The 15,778-nt window shown below is 31.9% G+C and overlaps 5 protein-coding genes across 12 annotated transcripts; 4 read left to right on the top strand and 1 right to left on the bottom strand.

Moving 5' to 3' along the window:
• The first annotated feature begins 121 nt into the window (after nucleotides 1-121).
• On the top strand, nucleotides 122-700 carry LOC105664061 (uncharacterized). The gene is made up of 2 exons (XM_012296985.2): nucleotides 122-264; nucleotides 382-700. The coding sequence occupies exons 1-2, from the start codon at nucleotides 139-141 to the stop codon at nucleotides 511-513; spliced, it is 258 nt and encodes an 85-aa protein (XP_012152375.1). The 5' UTR covers nucleotides 122-138; the 3' UTR covers nucleotides 514-700.
• A 1,279-nt stretch (nucleotides 701-1,979) lies between these two features.
• Nucleotides 1,980-7,771, bottom strand: LOC100881845 (putative serine hydrolase). Of its 6 annotated transcripts, none has more exons than XM_076530517.1 (6): nucleotides 7,373-7,771; nucleotides 4,637-4,778; nucleotides 4,513-4,557; nucleotides 3,350-3,585; nucleotides 2,672-3,019; nucleotides 1,980-2,593 (listed from the first exon to the last, which is right to left on the bottom strand). In XM_076530517.1, the coding sequence occupies exons 1-6, from the start codon at nucleotides 7,484-7,486 to the stop codon at nucleotides 2,342-2,344; spliced, it is 1,137 nt and encodes a 378-aa protein (XP_076386632.1). In that variant the 5' UTR covers nucleotides 7,487-7,771; the 3' UTR covers nucleotides 1,980-2,341. The 6 variants fall into 6 exon arrangements, with proteins under 6 accessions (XP_076386632.1, XP_076386631.1, XP_076386633.1 ...); XM_076530516.1 differs by lacking the exon at nucleotides 3,350-3,585 and adding an exon at nucleotides 4,174-4,409 and having other exon boundaries at nucleotides 7,373-7,769; XM_076530518.1 differs by lacking the exon at nucleotides 3,350-3,585 and adding an exon at nucleotides 4,174-4,409 and having other exon boundaries at nucleotides 7,381-7,766.
• On the top strand, nucleotides 5,563-8,221 carry LOC105664062 (aryl-hydrocarbon-interacting protein-like 1). Of its 3 annotated transcripts, XM_076530521.1 has the most exons (7): nucleotides 5,563-5,810; nucleotides 5,896-6,075; nucleotides 6,145-6,313; nucleotides 6,384-6,570; nucleotides 6,635-6,777; nucleotides 6,842-6,924; nucleotides 7,779-7,938. In XM_076530521.1, exons 1-7 carry the CDS (start codon nucleotides 5,733-5,735, stop codon nucleotides 7,794-7,796), a joined length of 858 nt encoding a protein of 285 aa, XP_076386636.1. In that variant the 5' UTR covers nucleotides 5,563-5,732; the 3' UTR covers nucleotides 7,797-7,938. The 3 variants fall into 3 exon arrangements, with proteins under 3 accessions (XP_076386636.1, XP_076386635.1, XP_012152383.2); XM_076530520.1 differs by lacking the exon at nucleotides 6,842-6,924 and having other exon boundaries at nucleotides 5,663-5,810; nucleotides 7,779-8,221; XM_012296993.2 differs by lacking the exon at nucleotides 7,779-7,938 and having other exon boundaries at nucleotides 5,664-5,810; nucleotides 6,842-7,561.
• On the top strand, nucleotides 7,936-10,260 carry pelo (pelota mRNA surveillance and ribosome rescue factor). The gene is made up of 10 exons (XM_012296992.2): nucleotides 7,936-8,075; nucleotides 8,396-8,465; nucleotides 8,545-8,637; nucleotides 8,717-8,867; nucleotides 8,932-9,045; nucleotides 9,111-9,251; nucleotides 9,325-9,547; nucleotides 9,617-9,809; nucleotides 9,874-9,980; nucleotides 10,071-10,260. The coding sequence occupies exons 2-10, from the start codon at nucleotides 8,425-8,427 to the stop codon at nucleotides 10,169-10,171; spliced, it is 1,164 nt and encodes a 387-aa protein (XP_012152382.1). The 5' UTR covers nucleotides 7,936-8,075; nucleotides 8,396-8,424; the 3' UTR covers nucleotides 10,172-10,260.
• A 116-nt stretch (nucleotides 10,261-10,376) lies between these two features.
• Nucleotides 10,377-12,943, top strand: LOC100881951 (pescadillo homolog). The gene is made up of 8 exons (XM_012296994.2): nucleotides 10,377-10,536; nucleotides 10,654-10,887; nucleotides 10,962-11,469; nucleotides 11,544-11,683; nucleotides 11,760-12,019; nucleotides 12,094-12,281; nucleotides 12,345-12,556; nucleotides 12,628-12,943. Exons 1-8 carry the CDS (start codon nucleotides 10,513-10,515, stop codon nucleotides 12,889-12,891), a joined length of 1,830 nt encoding a protein of 609 aa, XP_012152384.2. The 5' UTR covers nucleotides 10,377-10,512; the 3' UTR covers nucleotides 12,892-12,943.
• Nucleotides 12,944-15,778: the final 2,835 nt, after the last annotated feature.

The raw sequence follows: 15,778 nt of genomic DNA, 5'->3' as shown, positions 1-15,778 counted from the left end.
ATCGATTACACGTTACATCGCCGCACCATATTTCTATAGAAACCAAATACACTACAGTACATTATGACCATATATTCTTCCTTAAGTCTTGCACGAAAGTTAAATGAAATAATTAGTTAGAAATACAGATCATAAACAATGGCGACGTCGGCACAAGTGGACAATATTGTTTCTTCGGAAGAACAAAACAAAAACAGATTTTTAACGCCTATTTTTCGTATAAATTTAGAAGAATCTTTGATTCGTAATACAAAATTTCTAAAGGTATAATGATCTTTATATTATGCATGTTTTAAAATAAAAGTGCAACATATTACGTAATCAGCAGTTACCATAACGAAACTCGTTACATTAAAAGCTAAAAGGAGTTTTCAAAATTAGGACTTGGAACTCACAAAAGCACGATTAAGGACTTACGCTGCGTATACGCCAACTGATCAAGAGTTACAGCAACGTGCGGCAGATTACCGTAAATATCTGCAGAAATATGTCCAAAAGTCCAGCACCTCTTAATATATAATTAAAATTGAAGTGTATCCTTTCAACCTGATAACTCGAGCCGAACGAACAAACTTTCAAGTGAAAAGTTTGTTGATCGTTAGGATCGATGGATCAGGCTGATAATTCAAACGTTGGCGTTAGTTTGACAATATGAACATATTGATTGACAGTATTCCCGAATAAAATTCTTTTATCTGAACAGTTACGTAATTTTATACAATAAAAAATGTTGCATACTTACAATAGAACGATGATATTATAGTCATTTCTATGGCAGAAAACAATAGCTGCAACGAGAATAGAGGAAAAAAAGAACACGTAGTCAAGTACGAACGGTATTCACCTGTTGAAATGGAATATTCATGTTCATTTTCTACGTGTGGCGACATTATCATCGCTCGTAATTACTGACACGCAGACCGTATATGTACGATAGGATAACTTCGTTCAGGAGTTACCTGATAACGACCTAAACTAATAATTCGACGAAAACCTATATAATACCTCTGCGTTAAATTCCATCCACGCGTAAATCTATGTTTGGCCTTTGCGAAGACATTAAAATGTACTATTATTATTTATCGCTTTTGCAGATTAAATTAAATGCGCGTGACAAGAATCATGATATAAAAACGTATAACAAAGTATAACACGATATTTTAAAAATATTGTAAATTACTTCAATAAATCTTTGTCTTAATCACTCTATACTGATCAAAAATTTCAGAAGAACTGATATGTAACAGCTGTAACGAATGAAGTACTGCTACATAATTTTATATTTTTACGTGGCATCGGCTCGCCAATTGAATAAACAAATTAACATTGATGTTTTCTAGATTTGACCGTTATAGATAATCGAAGAACATCTGTATCAATACTGTTTTATCTTTCTTTTGTAATTTAGTCCGCGCGATATCGTTACTTTTCGTAATTCCAACGAATGTTATAATTGACAATACAATTCAGTGGGATAAAAGAAGTAATAAATTTTGTTCATTTCTTTTATTATAATAAATAATTTATTTTAATAAATAATAAACAATTATGTTACGTTTAAACATATAGTTACACTTGGTATTATTAAGTACAATACATTTTGTCAACATATAAAAAAGTTGCAACAAAACAGAACGCAATGATAGCAGGTAACGCGTTGGTATCATTTACTACCGAATTATGTATGGAAGCATAAACTGATACATACTGCTGGTGCATTATCATTCTTATCAACTTAACGGAATACCCATTAAAACAATTATGCATCCATAAATATTATAAAAATGAGGTTCATTGCTTTTTTGAATAATAACATTTATTTTTGTTGAAATATTTTTAACTTATGATGCATATATAAATTGGAAAATAATAGATAAAAAAACCGGCATTGATAGTAAAATATTCTTAAAACTCTAATTCCAAAATTTATAACATAGTTACTTTTAAAACTATTGTCTTTTAAAAATAAAACAACTTAATACGCTTAAAAATACTTCTATTTTATTACTAATTTAAGTAAATAGTTCGTATTAAATAATTTTTAATGTTCAACAATAATTAATGTATGTATGAAACATTTCGTTATAAATTATTATACTGTTGCTAAATTAAATCAATTCATATAATGCATGTGTACTGGAAGCACATAAAATGTTACATGATGGCTTTTCAGCATTTGTACATAATACAAGTAATACATACAAAATATATAAATATACTAAAATAATTAGTATTTAAATTAAATATTTCAGATTACATGCAGCTAATATAGCTTGCATCAAACTAATTTCTGTTACAATCGCGGTCTAGTTTTATAATTTGCATCTAAATTTCTCTACCATTAAGTACTTATAAAATTATTAATTATAGCTGCAATTCTCTCAGGATTATTTAAATGGACATGATGCGTTCCATCTACTGTATGATACTCAAATTTTCTAGCATTTAATTTTATTTGATTCAAAACCTGATCATAAGATTCAGGCTTATCAAATATTAATCCAGATGTGGCACGAATATTAAGATAACCACATTTTATTCGAGCTGCATATGCAAGTACTAAATCCATGGATAATGTACCCAGCATAGAAACCTAAACATTATTATAAATATATATAATATACATCATTATATGTACCGTAAAACAATAAAACAATAAAAAGCTTAGTACCTTCAATCTTGGATCGCGTGAAAAGTAGTATCGGTCTGGTTCAGAGGATGGTTGCATGCCGCGTTTCATTAGTATCTTTGCACTTTCCTTGGTTATAGAACCTTTGTAAGCATCTTCTACAATATCAAGCGCTTCTTCGTATGTGTAAGACGGAACATTTTCAGGTTTCAGTAACTCATACTTTAAAAATTTGTCAATTAAGTCACCCGTGACGGCAGGAGTTTTTGTTACATCTTTTACATTGGGACTTGCAATATCTAAACTTATTATAAAGTCCACTTCGTCAGGGTATGATGCAGCATAGAGAAACGATATTGCACCTCCCAAAGAATGTCCAATTAATTTTACCTATGTTAGTAACAAATAACTGTATAGTAAGATATCGAAAATTGAGACAAAAATAATTAAGTGTTAGTACAAACACACATGTTATGCCTATATTAATTACGTTACATGACTACACATTTGTAATACAAGAAATTTATAATTTACACTTACAATAGCATTTTCATTGCATATTAGTGAATTTAAAGTGTGATTGCATATTTTAATTTCATTAAATCGTGCATAATTAAGCAGTGCAAATTTTCAAGGGTGACTGTTACATTATTTTATTACAAATCTTAGTGCATTTATATTATAGGACAAGGAGTGGTAGAATTTAATCCACTCGCTAACCTTATTCCATTTGAAATACTTGATAATTCTACGTAGTAGAACAATACCATCCCAGTAACAATAATAGTATTGACCATTTGGATAATGGGAAGAAAAACCATGACCTGGCATATCCAAACAAAGTACTGAAATCTCATTGGATAATAAGGGAATCAAAGAGTCAAAACTGCCAGCATTGTCTTGACGACCATGCAATGCCACTATTGGTTGCATCCCACTGGGACCCCACCATTTGCCTGCAGGTGACAATATTATGATGAAATGGTCACTTGAAAATGTTAAATTAACAATAATTACTGTTTAAGTATGTCAGTGTCAACATTTATAACACCTGAAAGGAAATATTTTGAACAAAAAATTTTAAAATGAAACAAAGTTGCACTAGGGTTACAAAGATTTCTTTTCAATTTATAGGTATATGATATTTTAGAGTTATTTTATAGTTATACAACGATATTAAACAACCTGTACCTTTAATTTTGAAATATAATATAAATAATAACCACAATGAAATATTCAAAATCCATAACAGTCAACCTTGTACACAATAAATTTCAAAATGTCTTTTCAATTATTGTTACATGCAACTGCATTAGACTTTTAATCATTATATTAATAATAGAAATTTTTAAATAATTATTAAAATTATAATTTAATTTCCTGATTGTATAACATAAGCAAAGTGATGATTGATGTATGACTTATGTATAAATTATGATGTAAATTATATTACAAAGTAAGCCAAATTAATGGAAATCAATTGCCTTGTTATATAAATTAAAAATGCAGAAGAATCGTTGTATAACTCTTAATTGTTAGCTAACCTTGTTCCACTTGAAATAATTAACAACTCTACGGAGAGCTAAAAGCCCATCCCAAAACATGTAATAATATTGGCCTGGTGGTTGGTGGGAAGAGAAACCATGGCCAGGCAAATCTATGGCTAAAATAGACACATTTGATGGTAATAATGTAATTAAAGCATCAAAAGTCCCACAATTATCTTGCCAGCCATGTATCGCCACTATTGGTTGTATATCAGCTGAGCCCCACCATTTGCCTAAATTCATTAGTATTATACCACGGTAATTCATACAATTGTTCAAAATCCAAGTATAAAACTAATATTAAAAAGAATACATTGAATTATAATATTTACTGACCACTTATGTGACCCCATGGCACTGGTATCTTTATTTCAGTCATATCTAAAAGTGAATATATTAAAATGATGATTAATCAAAAATTTGATGTAATAAGTAATCAAAATATAAAATGCTGACTTACCATGGATTGTGTGACCATTTACACTTTCAGCAGAAGCATTATTACTATTAACTGCATTCTGTTGGCTCATCTTGAAATAGTGACAACAGTTTAAAGTTGTTCCTGAACTTATATTCTGTGATAGCTGCGACTTCCCGTTATTCTATAAATTTATTCGTGTTTTATTAGTCGATGAAATGTAGAAAAGTGCCAGTCATTCACGTAAAAAAGAGATTGATTGAACTTGTGAATTTATAACCTTTTATACTGAATTTATATTATATTTCATGCACTACAAATTGTTTTTGAAAAGTTCACTAATATATTAAGACTTCTCAAATATTACATATAAAAAAATTTGTACTATTACTAAACATTAGATTCATATCACTGGATATATACGATTTGTATGTTTTGATACAACTTCAAGTACCTCTCGAGAATATGTAAAAATTTAATTATTCTTATGCAATAAACAGAAAATATGAATTATTAACTATTTGTAATAATACAATCTGTATATGAATATAAATGTTACTGAATTGCGAATAATTACATAAGGTTCAATTCAAGATAATTTGAAAAAAAATTCAGATAGATAACTTACTGACAGTACGCTTAATATGTACTATTATTTTATTTTACAATTTATGTATTTTTAAATTATTTTCGGTAATAAAATATGTACTTCTTCCTTGTATTCGTGTTAATTTATTAATATAAAAATGAAAGAATATTAAATGAAAATAGCAAATAATCAAATAGTAAATAATGACTCAACCGGTTATAAAAGAATTGAAAACGAAAACTCAAAATTGGGGGATACTTTTACATAATAAATTCTATAAGAAAATGTATTATATTCCAATTTATGAATTAATCAATTTATGGTGTCATATAGTACAAGTTTTTGAAATATAAATGTAAATAAATATGAACTCCATGACTCATAACAGTTGAAATTTTATTTTGTTTTATGTAGTATAGTCATTGACTAATTAATCAATGATGTAGTATACACATTAGTAGCGACACCAACGCTCCTATCGGTGTCTTCACAATATTATTTTGAGCTACAAGGTGAAATAAGGTAGTTTGTTGTTGTCAGTATACAAAAATGGATAATAAAGAATATATAGTAAAAACTGTGATACATGCAGGAACGAAAACTATTAACTTTATACCTGGAACCAAAGTATACATAAATTTCAGTCCTTATATTTTAATGTTTCGTATATAAATTTTAATGTGTTAATAAATTGTTGGTCATGAACTTTTAGGTTGTATTTCATTTTAAAACAACAAAATGTGATCCAGAAAAAACAGTAATAGATGATAGCAGAGTTATGGGAAGAGAAATGGAATTGGTTTTAGGCAAAAAGTTTAAATTTGAAGTTTGGGAAGCTATTGTTCAAAAAATGGCATTAAATGAAGTGGCATGCTTCAAAGTCGATAAAAGTGTATGTTTACTTTCATCAGACTACATATTAGTAGCTAAAGATATACTTTAATGATACTTGTTGCTTTAGCTAGTCACATCATACCCTTTTGTGTCTAAAACCTTAAGGGAAGTTGGAAAACCACAATCAGAGAAACGCAATCATCATTGCTGTGGTGTAACTTTGCAGAATGAAGGAATTGGGTATGAGGATTTAAATGAACTTATCAAACATCCTCAAGATTTAGAATTTACAATTGGTAACCAATTCAAAATAATTATATATTAAATGAAACTTTTTCAATTTTAAAATTATATTTTTCTATATAGAACTTCTTAAAGTAATTCTACCAGATGAGTATGAGAAAGAATCATGGCAAATGACTGAAGATGAGAAATTAAAAAGTATTCCAGAAATAAGAAAGAAAGGGAATGCATTATTTCAAGAAAAAAATTATGAAGCTGCTTGTGAAATGTATGCCAAAGGCATTGGAATGTTGGAACAACTTATGCTCGCGTTAGTATTTAGCATATTAATATATCTTTTATAATATTTATTAACAATTACATGTATGTTAAAGTGAAAAACCAAATGATGAAGAGTGGCTTGTTTTAAATCGGTTAAAAACGCCATTGCTTTTAAATTATGCTCAATGCAAATTGATTCAGAAAGAATATTATAAGGTCATAGAACATTGTACAACAATTCTCAAACATGAACCAGGTTTGTTACTTATATATTTACCTCTTTTTGTGCAAAAGAAATGTAATATTTATACAATTTGTAGATAATGTGAAGGCATTATATAGGAGAGGTAAAGCACATATAGGTGCTTGGGATGAAGAGAAAGCTGTTAAAGATTTAAAAAAAGTAATTGAGTTAGATCCTACACTAAAAAGCACAATTGAAAAAGATTTACAAGCATTCTCTGCAGCTATCAAAGAGAAAAATGAATTAGAAAAAAGAAAATTGTCCAAATTGTTCAGATAAACACATATTAACTGCAAGTATGAGATTAGAAATGTGTTTATCATGAAAACAATAATTTTGATGTTATAAAATTTTAGCTTGTTAACTTTAATGTTTGCATTTGTTAACTGAGAAAGTACGGACATTGTTATTTATTTTAACTATAAAAATGGAACATGAGTGGGTGTCACAATGTATATATGTTACTAAATTTCTAGAACCCTGTATTTTTAATTTATAGTTAAACAAATTTTATTAAATGTTACTTTTATTGAATGTACAAATTTGAAATGAGGTGTAAGGTATGTAAATAATAAATAATGAAGTAAAATGAAGACAATTAAATTACATAAATACATGTATACGTATATACTCTGCTCCACGAGAAAAGATAACTGAATAGACGAGATTTCATTCTTTCTGCGCGTGTGACTGAGATGGTACTACGTACTGTATAACTCATGATAATTTACCAGCGCAGTTTAAACCATTGTGATATATTTATCGAGCTGACAGAAAGTTTCATGATTTTCAATGTTCGTTGATTTCAGTATGTTACGCTTATTACATAAATAACTTTTTATAATATTCAAAACTCCCTAACAAAAGTTGAGTACCAAAAGATTTTCGAGCAATTGACTAAGTGAATTGACGGACATTATGCCGAATTCATAGGAGGTACTTTTGAAGTCCGCAACAAAATTCTCTCGAGTAAATATTTACTTTTAAAAACAAGCTGATTTATTTTGTGACAGGTAAAAATATTCGTTTGACATCCGTTTCTCATCGGCAATTGGCAGAAATAGAGGAGGATAGACTTTTAAGTCTTATGACGGATGATGAGGACCGCCTTCCCTCAGCCGATATTTTTTCTAGCGAAACCAGATTTACTCTCGCGTGTTCATCGTCTGTGGTGTAAAGTCTAACCATAAATCTATATAATCGTCGATATGTTTGGCATATGGCACGTCTTCTTTTATATCATTCCAATTAAGCGTAAAACATGGAATGTATGATCTTTTTAAATAAAAAGCAGTGCAATTCTTTGTAAGGTAATTACGTGTTTTTCGTCGGTCATTAATGATACGTTATTGGAACGTATCATGAACCTAACCACTATCAGTGTTAATTTTGATATGTATATGTACAAATAATTTGTAAGAATGATTTGTTAAATAAATTTTTTCTCTCTGTTGTATCCTTTTTTGTTTTCCATTTAATGTTGTTTATGATAGAGTTAAAAAGCTGTTTATGAAAGAGTATTGAAAGTTGAAGAATTATACCCCATTTGCATAAATGATGCAGAAACTGATATATTTACATTTTATTTAAATTCCAGTAGTAATAATAAGTCCAACCTTTTAATTTTTAGACGTAATAAATAAAAGAAAATTATAAAAAATGAAGCTGATATCAAAAAACATTGATAAAGATGGAGAAGGGTAAGTAATTCGTTTTCTTTAGTTGAAAATAATGTTAAAAATAAGATATAATTAAGAGGACAATAAAAAATATTATTAGGAAAGTGTCCCTTGTCCCTGAAAATACTGAAGATATGTGGCATGCATATAATCTTATTAGCGAAGGCGATTTTGTTAGTTGTTCTACTATAAGGTAAATAGGCTTATGTCATTAATTACTTCAGAATATTGAGAATTGTATGTATAATTGTTTTTATTAATACATTTTATAGAAAGGTGCAAATGGAATCTGCAACTGGGAGTTCTAACAGTTACAGAGTTAGAACTACGCTTACAATATGTGTGGAAGGTATTGATTTTGATACACAGGCATGTGTTTTAAGATTAAAAGGTAGAAACGTAGAAGAAAATAAATATGTTAAGGTAATTTGACTTAGACTCATTGACTGAACTACAAAGAAAATGTTTAATACAAAATTCTTTATAGACAGGGGCATATCATACATTGGATGTTGAACAGAATAGAAAGTTTTCAATTACTAAAGCAAAATGGGATTCTGTTTCTTTGGAAAGAGTTGATATGGCATGTGATCCTACACAGGTAGAATTGTAAAGATAAGCATAACAAATATTGTTCAAATTTAGCAAAAGACTGTTTAATTTTAGAATGCAGATGTTGCTGCTGTTATAATGCAAGAAGGTATAGCTCATATTTGTTTAATAACTACCAATATGACAATAGTCCGTGCAAAAATAGATCAAGTAATTCCTAGGAAAAGAAAAGGAAATGTCTCACAGCATGAAAAGGTGTCATTTATAAACTATTCTTTTATTGAATTCCAATAAGCTTTTGTTATATTTATATATAAAACATTTGAAGGGTTTAACAAAATTTTATGATAGCATAATGCAAGGAATCTTAAGGCACATCAATTTTGATATTGTGAAATGCATTATTCTTGCTAGTCCTGGCTTTGTTAAAGATCAGTACATGGATTATATGATACAACAAGCCATTAAATCAGACAACAAAATAATATTAGAAAATAAGAGCAAATTCTTGCTTGTGCATTCTAGTTCCGGTTTTAAACACTCACTGAAAGGTATATTAATTGCTTTAAAATAAGTTATGATAATGTGGTTACTCATGGTCATATAATTTTTGATAACAGAAGTTTTGGCTGAGCCTGCCGTTGTTTCCCGAATTTCCGAAACAAAAGCAGCAGGTGAAGTAAAAGCTCTAGAAGCGTTTTACACGATATTACAGACTGATCCTGCAAGAGCTTTTTATGGAAAAAAACATATTCAGAAAGCCAATGAAGCTCAAGCTATTGAAACCTTACTTATCTCGGATAAATTATTCAGGTAAATAAATTTTCGTTTAATTCAGTTTATCTTGCTTATTTATTAATTTAATATTCCTATTTAGATGTCAAGATGTTCTGACGAGAAAGGAGTACGTTGAGATAGTCGAGAACGTTAAAGATTCTGGCGGCGACGTAAAGATATTTTCCAGTTTGCACGTATCAGGTGAACGTAAGTTAGAAGAAGTACTTTAAATTCTAATTATTCGAGTACCGATGTTATTAAACATATTTATTATACATTTGATTACGTTTTATATAGAATTAGATCAAATTACTGGAATAGCAGCTATACTACGTTTCCCTATGCCAGAATTAGAAGACGAAAGCGACGGAGAAAGCGATACGGAAAAAGATGATTAAAGTGGCAACTTAATACATTAACGAACAACTTTGTATATATTTGTGCTGTGCGCAATTAAAAATATATTAATAATAAAACTGAAAACTTATTTGGTTGAATTTATTTGATCTTTTAGAAGCAAATGGAACAATTTATCGATGCGCGCAAATTTTTTATAATTGGTCATAATGTCATCAGGTGGCGCCATTCTATGTTTTCATTTTTGTCATTTAGCAGTCTTCACAATTCTTCTCGTTCTAATGTTATTCCTACAGAGAAGCACGTGGATTCATTTATAATTTGTTCACCAAGTGTTCATATATTTTTACATATTTTTAGTCATTAAAAGTTGTAAAGCAAAATGGTTGTAATAGGAAAGAAAAAGGTATTTATATGTATCACTTCATAACTACTTTGACAGCGATTCATTCATAATGTCATTGAGGTTAAAAACATTTCATGTACATATTGCAATGATAAATTATGCTTTTCAAATTTGTAGTATCAATCCGGAGAAGGAGCACAATTTATGTCAAGAAAAGCTGCTTTAAAGAAACTGCAGCTTTCTTTGAATGAGTTCCGCAGATTATGTATATTAAAAGGTATATACCCTCGGGAACCACGTAATCGTAGGAGAGCACAAAAGGGTGAACCTGGTATTAAAATATTATACCACAAAAAAGATATTCAATTTTTGATGCATGAACCAATAATATGGAAATTGAGAGATCAGAAAGTATGTCAGATCAGTTTATAACCATTACAACATGAACTACGCATTACAAAACAATTAATATATTATTTTTTCAGATCTTTAATAGAAAAGTTGCAAAGGCAAGATCTTTAAAAGAATATTCAGAAATGAAAAGATATTTGAGTAATCATCCCACTATAACAGTAGATCATATTGTTAAAGAACGATATCCAACATTTATCGATGCACTTAGAGATCTGGATGATTGCTTGACTCTGTGTTTTTTGTTTAGTACTTTCCCATCTCTTCACCGTATACCAAGAGAGCAGTCACTGTTATGTAGAAGATTAACAGTTGAATTCTTACATGCAGTAATAAATGCTAAAGCTCTAAGAAAAGTATTTGTGTCTATTAAAGGTTATTACTATCAAGCTGAAATTAAAGGCCAAACAATAACTTGGATTGTACCCCATCATTTCTGTTTTGAGCCCCAAGCAAAATTAGATGTCGACTTCAAAATCATGTCTACATTTGTAGAATTTTATATTACAATGTTAGGTTTTGTTAATTATAGACTTTATCATACTCTTAATTTATATTATCCACCAAAACTCACTAATGCTGGTAAGATAATTTCCTTATACATTTATATAAATTACGTATTTTGTTGTGATATAACATACATGTTTAATATGTAGAAAACTCTGAAAAGGCACTTGTGGATGAAGAAGTATATGTATCTGAAAGGATAGCAGCACTAAATGTATCATTGGTAAATTTAGATCCTTCTACCCAATTTGTAGAAGATGAAGAAATGGAAATGGATCAATTTACAAATGTATGTATAAGTTTAATAATTTTATGTTTATTCAGAAATGTAAGTCCAAAATAAAATAAACATATAATTGTTCTAGGAAGGTGATGCAACAAAACTAGAAGAAGCTAGGTTGGAGGCAGAAAAGGTTAAAAAGTTAAAAACATTGTTTAAAGGGTTAAAGATATTTTTAAACAGAGAAGTACCAAGAGAGCCTTTAGTTTTTATTATACGTTGTTTTGGTGGTGAAGTATCTTGGGACAAGTTACTTTTTGTTGGAGCAACATTTGATGAAACCGACGAAACTATAACGCATCAAATAGTGGATAGACCTAGTATGAGTAAACAGTATATTTCTAGGTAATATTCAGAACTTTTTTAAATTTTGCTATCAAATTGTTTTCACTCGTTTCAACTATTACATATTTTTGTAGATATTATGTACAACCACAGTGGATCTTTGATTCCGTAAATGCTAGAGAATTGTTACCCGTGGAAAAATATTTAATGGGTTGCATACTCCCACCACATCTTTCACCATTTTCGGATAGTCGTCAAGATCAGACATACATTCCACCGGAAGAACGTGCACTTATGGATCTTGAATTCAAGTTGACTGATGGTATGTATTGTTTGTTTTTTTTAATCAAATAATGAGATAATTAACAGCTGAAATGTTCCGTAGATAAAGAGGAATCTGAAGAGGAGTCAGAAAACGAGAACGAAGAAGAAGAAGAAGGGGAAGAAGAAGAAGAAGAAGAAGATGAAGACGACGAACAAGAATCGAATGAAGATTCAGACGAAGAAGTTGACAAGCATGAAGCAGTTAAAAAGGAAGTAGAAATAGAACTACCGTCAAAGGTGGAAGATCAGAAGGAACAGAATCGATTGCTCAAGGTAGTATTCACCGATGGCATACAGTTTTCTGAAATTACTACATTTCTTATAATTTACTCTTGTTATTTCAGAAAAAGCAAATGAAAGTAAAAACTGGAGAAGTGACGAAGGAAGATCCATGGGAGAGACAACGACAAGAGCGACAAGAATACCGGTTACGTGAACGAATGGTTAAGAAAAAGCATAAGAATTTGTACAGGAGTATGATGAAAGGTCGTGAACAGAGAGCTAAAGAAATATGGCTTCTTCGTAAGAAGAGGCGCATTCATGATGCTGCAGAGAAACAAAAGCGCAAAGAAGAGCGCAAACAGAAGAAGGCTAAATCCGCTGAGTAAACATGGACACAAAAATAGGAAAAAATCAATAAATGGAAATTGTGATATCTTATATTTTCTTGTTCTATTTACCCACATGATTGTATTTAAAAAAAGACTACACTTACACTTAAGTGCACTTAGGTTTTTTGTATTTGAGGAGAAATGTGAAGGATGGATCTACCGCTCGCCTTATTTGATGAGAAGAGGTTCTACTCTCCCGGGTGTTTCTAGACGTTCCCCAGATTCTATACATATTCTATTTAAGTTCTGACCAACTTCCCAGGTTTTCCACAGATTAGTTCTTATATTTCTTATAAATCATTGTATGTTCCACTCGGTTGTACCCGAGCGTATAAAAGTATATAAATAAGCGAAGATTCGAGTATGAAACGTGTTGACTTTCACGGCGCTTGTAGGTACAGTTACGTATAATGGAGAGATGCCTTTAATCCAGTCCTCCCACCTACCGGAAGCCTACGCATACGACCATCCTGGTCCCTACTTTTCCAGCGAAGGACTTTGAAGGCCAGTCTACCCACACAAGTTGGCCTACGCAATCCGGGCGCCGTACGTGTGCATACTCCCATGAAAGTTATTCGTCGTAATCTTTTCGACTTGATATGCATTCGGGAAAAAGATCTCCGCAAATTTTAATACGACCACCCAGCAAGGTCGTGCTTTTCATCTCGACCGGATCCGATTGAACCATGGAAAACCGATTTTAGCAGTCTGCCCGTTAATGCGTTTTTGATTAGTCTCGTGACTTTCGCTAGATGAATTAACATCGAAGGACAAACTCATTGAACGCCGGATAAATTACCATCGATGCATCCGGTCACTCGATTGTCACCTTGAATCGAACATCGGAATCGGATGCGGGCGAAATACTTGCGTGGAACTGCGTGTATACGAATTTGACGTTCGATAATTTTCCTAGCATTCATTTTTAGTATGGTAATGACGCTATGAGAAGATTCCCGTAAGAGGAATTCCTGGATTTCAGAGACAAATAAAAATGTTTGCTTAACGACATCATCGCGGTAGTAAAAACTGAAGTACACCGCAAACGCAGTGGCGTAACTAGGTATAGATCAGTCGCTTTGTATTTGACGATCTAACGTGGAATCCTATTGTCATGTTTCCCTGGAGTACTCGATGTACGCGAAAGTAAATGATTTGTTATTCGTAGGATTTCTACGGGGTCATTGTCATCGCCGTTTTCACTGTTCAATCGTCGTACAATTTTAATTCCTATTCGACTCACGAAGCTTCTTGCTTGCGACGCCGTGCGATCGATTGTAAGTTTCTGATAATGACTGTCGGTCTGGCAAATTGCTGGCAAAGGAACGAAAGATGGTGCAAATAAACCGTGCAGCTCGGAATTAAGTGACGGATATAATAACAGATACATGGGGGTTTTTGCGTAACTCGGGGCGCAAAAAATAAATCGGCGTGGAATTAACTCCTCTTCGAAAAATCGAACAGGCGCGAAATTGCAACGTCGAGTAAAAATACAAGTTCAGTTTCCCTGTTAACGGTTGACGACTAACCGTTTCTTGAAAATATCGACCGGTAGCATTTCTCTTTTGGCCGACGTTTTTCATAAGAACCGGTGAACGTGGTTCCGTAGCTGGAACGGCTCGCATCGATTTCTTCGGCTATTTGCAGTGGTGACTGAACCAATGTGTCGTCGGTGAAGTCACCAACACCCGTCTATCGCTCGTGTGCAGACTCGAGTGCTTACGTCACCCTTGCTATTCCTGTTTCAGCCCATCTCCAGCGGCTATCCTTAAAACGAGCAACCTTTCTCGAAGCTGCAACCTGCGATCTAATAACGTTTTAATCTATCGCATCTCGACTAATCCCGCTAATCGCGAAAACATTGCTCTGCTTCACCGGATCCTCGGATTTCTCGCTATTCCCGCGGAAATCAATGACGATCTCTGCATATTTGATCCAGGTATGCAAGTTTAATTACACGAGCAAGATCATAAACGTTCGAGATGCTAGAATAATTCCATTAACTATCATTCTTTGGATTACTTGGCATTTTCTTAAGGGTTGATTAACCCTTGTTCCTCGATTGCAGATTATCTATTATACGTTTGCCATTAAAATTCCTGCGGATGGCGTGTGACTTTTTGCGAGGAGGAGCGGAAACATTCCCAAGGGCAGGGCTGGTCCTATTTAGTCCGACGTTGGATTTGGCGCGAAACCGATAGTGGAGGCGTAGGATGTGTGGAGAACGTCTACCCACATGTTCAGTATCAGAGTGTAAAATATCAAGGTTTTCGAAAACGATTTCAAAAGAAATGTTTGCACGATAAAATCATTTGGGCGATGCAACCAAAAGGAGAACGATTTCTTGGATTCTGATTCGACGAGTGAAATGAGGAAAAATGTTAACAATAATAATTCGTGTTGCCAAGACTATAGTTGGCGTGGATCAATGGCGCCTGTAGTGGACGTGTCAAAATGTCGAACGACATGATGCTGTCTGGCATCATAAGTTTAATATCCACCGTTCGCATTCTATCACAACACATTCTATTACTCCTTCCTGTTACTATGTATTGTATGACCGCGTGCTCTATCGCCACGCATCCTTATCACGATGCGATCTACTACCCGTTCACTACGTCTACCAAGTAGGCGTTGTATGTATCACATATTTATTACCACGCATCTAATTTAATCTAACCTACGTCGTCTAATGTATCGAATAAATGAGACAAAATCAAATAACATGTAAGGTATATATAAATCAAGTTTAATGTTTAATCAGGAATTATAATCCTCACTCATTAAGCTTAACGACGTCTTAACGATATTATTGATATGTCGTTAAGCATGAATGAGATATCAATATTGTGTCGATAATCGACAACGCTTTATCGCCATCGGT

Source organism: Megachile rotundata, chromosome 4, assembly GCF_050947335.1.
Source record: "Megachile rotundata isolate GNS110a chromosome 4, iyMegRotu1, whole genome shotgun sequence".
Lineage (NCBI taxonomy): Eukaryota > Metazoa > Arthropoda > Insecta > Hymenoptera > Megachilidae > Megachile > Megachile rotundata.
Note: the sequence above shows the minus strand (reverse complement) of the source record. Positions and strands in the feature narration are given on the sequence as shown.